Genomic DNA, 4,941 nt, shown 5'->3' with positions numbered 1-4,941 from the left:
TTCAAGTTGTTTCAATTTCTCCTATTCAATTCGTCCAAGCGGACTGTATCGTTAAGTAAAGGGTTTCCGGGAAAAATAATACAAAAACGATACTTTGATATAATTTTATTTTCATATTTTCATAATTTATTTATATATAATGACTATAATAATCATCTACCAAACTAAATAATCAATATAATTCAACAGCATCCTTTATATACAATATGTATAGTTATTATATACTTGTTTATATGATCGCTCTCGACCGGCGCGAGTGTCGCCACGAGCCGGAGGACCCTCACTAATACAAAATAATATAGAAACCAACCCTACACGTCGTCGTTACACATAACAAGTAATAATTTGCCACAAGATTTTTGTTTTTTTATTTATTTATTTACAAATACTTATATTTATAATTTAGTCCCATAATTTCCAAATGAATCGTCAGCGCTTGTAATGGAACAGCGTGTGGCGCGCACACCGCAACTACTACACGACATGCAACGTGGCGCACTTCCTACATAATTAACAAGTAATAGAATTGATAAAACTTAACCGTCCGTTATATAATACATGATAGTTATACAATATTGCACGGAGCATGAGGTACCCAGTTACACCGACGTCCGACTAGAGACCGCCCCGTCACCGCCTCGCACCGACACACACGTGACGGTGTGACGGTGTGAGGGCGGCGCGCGGGACCTAGCACGCTACAACAAACATATCTCCGACTCGATGTCTACTAATCTGTGTATGTGTGTGTGTGTGTGATCAACACAACGCGTACGCGAGTTATGTACTGACGCTTCACTAGCTATATACTTGTATACTTACACTGATGCGATGCGCTCAAATAATACTTGAAATACTTACAATACTCCTTATCGATGTTAAAATGAAAAATCTACTTTATATTAAGGGGCGTTAGGTAGAAAACGTAGTAAGCGGCGTCTCAAAACTATATGATCTTACGATACTTTAGATCCACGCGACGACTGGTCGCGGGTTGATATATTCCACTGATATGCCACTCGGATATAGCTGACTGCCCACCCCCGCACGTCAGGGCGACGGCGCCTCAATGTTAAAATTCGCTTAAACCGTGTCTAGTGATCCAACGATAAAACCGGTAAACGTCGCTATGAAAATATTTGTCCAATAAAACTCGTGTCTACGTCACAAAATAATCTGGTTAAAACATGATATCGACATACACTCGCTCGGAGACGTAACATTAACGCTAATTGTCATATAACTCTATAACAGAACTACAGTAACTCATTAGAATATCATTACAAATCGCGTAACAATTATAATATTTATATAACACAGCTTGAGAACGTACAAAGTTTGGCATCCATCGACTCGCTAACTTAGTATACGTCCAACTGAACTAGCACGGAACTAGCCGCCGACGTACCGCTGCCGGCCCCGAGCTGACACGTGCGCAAGTGAGGCGAGCCGGAGACGGTGACGTCACAGGACACACAACTAACGTAACAAGCAAACTAACAGACAGTGAGGCGCGGTGACGACATAGAAAACCTTTATTGCCATGCGATACACCGATATCCACTACACTACTTATGTATACGCGCCGGCGAGCTCGCTCCCCGCGACACTCCGCGACACTGCGGCACACCACGGCGCCCACGGTACCCCGCCACTTACATCATATTTAAATACATAGTTTACAATATTAATTTATCAAGCTCGATGACTACTCGAGCGATATATTATATATTTATATAATACAGAATGATATATATAAGGGCGCGAGGAGCGAGCCCGCCGCCGACACTTATATAATACAGCGATATACAGGGAGCTTTAATATTTAGTTTACACACAATAGTTATCGCTTTATTTACTTTGTTTAATTTATTTAGCTAGCAACACCGACACGACACCGATTGGTCTGGTTTAGTAAAGTTTAGGCTGGCAACCCGCACCTAGTATTGCTATCATTGTGTCAATATACAAACAGTAGCACAAACAACAGAAGTGAACACACTCGTCGAGCGTGACAGAACTGACAGAACTCCGTGCACCGCAACACAGTACCTACACGGCACACGGCTAGTACAGACAGAGATAGATAGATAGAGAGTAAGAGCGACAACAGAACGTACGCAACTGAAGCGGAGTGATCGAAGATAAACTGAACGACACGTCCGTGTGCCAAAGGAATCTCCGGGGAGAAGTAACAAAAATTATTGTCATCCAATGCTTAAATTTCCAATCTTTATAATATATTATTTTTTCTTTATATTTATTTACTTAACACTTTATACAGATCAACATCGTCGACTATCCTTACGTATTATATTAGAGTTCATTTGTATCTATAAAATGTACATCTACATGTTATCGTATTAGGTATTAGTAGCAACATTGAAATAATCTCATTCCCGTGTCACGAGAACACTAACATAATCATTATTGTAGGTTTAATACGAAACGCAAGAGTAGCCTACCGCGCTCGGAACATACCGTAGGAAGATGCAGACCGTGTCATAGCGGCGACCGCTAGCGGCAACAGAAGACACGCGAGAGACCGTCATCGTCCGACGCGACTACTAAGTTACGTACATTGTATAAAAAGAGTTAAGTAAGTATGATATATGTCGTATTTACATTATCACATCGCGTGAACGAATGCGGAGCGAGCGGCGTATGTACAGGGGCGGCGGCGCCGACGAGCGACCGCGGCCGACTCGCCGGCGCCCGCCCGCCACGATAGGCACACAAATAATTGAACGATTCAGCGTGTAGTCGTAGAAGCGGGACACTACTGATCGAAAACGACTAGCTCGAGAGAGTATCGATTTGTGCGTTCGTTCGTATCGAGTCACGCCTGGGAGTGCGAGGTCCGCGGGGCGCTAGCCGGCGGGCGGGCCGGCTCACAGCTGGTACCACTTCTTGTCCTTGTACTTGAGCATGAGCTGGTGCGCCGACGACGAGAACTCGGCCGCCTGCGAGTGCATGCGCTCCGTGCGCTCCTCCAGCTGCGACAGCTTGTCGCCGCGCTCCACCACCAGCATGTGCGCGCGCGCCACCTCGCTGGCGGCCGTGCTGGCGCGCGCGCCGAGCTGGTCCAGCTGCGCGCTGCCGCCCGGGATGTGCTTCGCCACCGCGCGGCTCGGCTTGCCGCTGCTCTCGCCGACTGCAATCACACACGTTACAGTAAGAACCAGTACTCGACAGAAAACGGTATCGATGGCACTCGAGCGGTACTCACATAGTTCTTCCCTGTCGAGTGGCCTGGCGCCGCCGCCGAACAAACCGCGGAAGAAGCTCTCCTTGGGCGGCTCCGGCATGTCACGCGGCAGGAACAGCTCACCTAACATCTCGTTCAGTTGCTGACTGTAATGGCGATACGAGATGTTACAAAAAGTTGAGAGTAGGCTTGTTTTTTTTTTCATAAATAAGCTATACGAAATTTATAACATGCAACTTAAATTTCTCACATAGTTTTTTAATGGCTTCTCAACTGAAATAATGCTGAATTGGGGACAAATTTAGTAATCAGAGAGTAGTGATGAAGTATGCAGGTATACTGACCAGAACTCAGCGTCGATGGTGAACTTCTGTATCTCAGTGGGCGAGGCCAGGAACAGGCCGTGGCCTCTGTTGCTGAAGCAGAACGTCTTGGCTATCCTGCAATACCATCACACACACGCGGCTTTACTCGTCCGTCTCACACGCTCCACGCGAATATTGCGTCGTGTCGTATCTCATACAGTTGATACAGTAGGCCAAGAAGAAAGTAGAAAGGAGACTGTCTGAGGTACCAAGATCGAAGATCAGAAAACGGGGGATAGAGTTGTTCTATTCAATTGAAACGTCTCACCTGTCATCCTCACGGCCGCCGGTGGAGTCTAGTGGACAAACTTTATACTAACATATATGTAAGCCAACTAACGAGTACTAGTCGCGGCTAAAGAGGAAACATTCATAATGAGATAAAACATTCATTTAGCGGCATGCGTCAAGCTAGAAGAGAAGGAAGAAGAGAACAGCGCAGAGTAACAGCCCAGCAGCGGGGAAGTAGGACAGTCGCAGACAGTGGTAACATGTGTGTGTGCGTCACTGTACGTGTGTGGCTGTGTGTCGGACATGTCGCAGGGCACGGACTAACCAAGCGGTGCAGGCAACTCCCGGGGCAAATCATTACCTACGGTATCGCGCTCCGACTATATACAATTTTGTGTCTCCTATCCGAGGCAAGTGTTCGGCGCCAATTATATTAATAGCAAATTATAGTTTCAAATTAATTAAGAAGCTTCGTAAAAGTAAAATCGAAATAAATTATCAAGCAGAAACCATTCAAACCAGTAATGTGTAGATATATTTTGAGATTTGGTTAATTTGGTTTCTCAAATGCCAATGACCACACGGTGGTGGTGTATCGGAAGCGCATAATGATTTGCCCGTGGCCGAGTGGAAACGTCAATGATACATAACAGGGCGGGTCGAGGGTCGCGGGGCGGGGGCGAGGGGCGGGGGGATGATGGGGTTGAAGCAACTGTCAACGTTACATGAACATCTCTAGAGGTAGGCAACAGAGCTGGAGTGAGCGACTCCACATGACAAGTGACGGTACGTGGCTAACGCATGTCATCTGGACGGCGACTTACTGGTCGGTGTCCTCGTTAACAATGAGCTGCTGGCCCCATATGGACAGCATTGGGTCTACGATACCCCTCTGTTTGGACTGTGTCTGGAAGCTACCAGGAATACAGACACCAGTCAGCGCGTGACTCGCTCCGGCGCGCGCCGAGCCTTTGTGGGCGTCCCCGCTTTGTACCTCGACGCGGCTCAAGCGGCTCCACCGAGCGCGAGTGTTAGTGGGCGGTACAACGTACAAGGCACAAGGCACAAGGAAGTATCGTTAAACAGTGTTAGTATGCGGTTGAGCGCACGTCGGGAGTGCGACAAAGGGGGGGCGCC

At 46.7% G+C, this 4,941-nt stretch overlaps 1 protein-coding gene across 10 annotated transcripts in view; it reads right to left on the bottom strand.

Annotated features, from left to right (window-relative positions):
* Window positions 1-90: 90 nt before the first annotated feature.
* Tomosyn (syntaxin-binding protein tomosyn) overlaps window positions 91-4,941 on the bottom strand; it is a 311,830-nt gene continuing 306,979 nt past the window's right edge. For all 10 annotated transcript variants that reach the window (XM_076118943.1, XM_076118944.1, XM_076118945.1 and 7 more), the window contains 4 exons: window positions 4,629-4,718; window positions 3,553-3,648; window positions 3,230-3,354; window positions 91-3,154 (listed from right to left, as the gene is read on the bottom strand). In XM_076118943.1, the coding sequence (XP_075975058.1) occupies window positions 2,892-3,154; window positions 3,230-3,354; window positions 3,553-3,648; window positions 4,629-4,718 (574 nt within the window). In that variant the 3' untranslated portion in view covers window positions 91-2,891. The remainder of the gene's footprint in view (window positions 3,155-3,229; window positions 3,355-3,552; window positions 3,649-4,628; window positions 4,719-4,941) is intronic.

The sequence above is a fragment of the Anticarsia gemmatalis genome, chromosome 10 (assembly GCF_050436995.1).
Source record: "Anticarsia gemmatalis isolate Benzon Research Colony breed Stoneville strain chromosome 10, ilAntGemm2 primary, whole genome shotgun sequence".
Classification (NCBI taxonomy): Eukaryota; Metazoa; Arthropoda; class Insecta; order Lepidoptera; family Erebidae; genus Anticarsia; species Anticarsia gemmatalis.
Note: the sequence above shows the minus strand (reverse complement) of the source record. Positions and strands in the feature narration are given on the sequence as shown.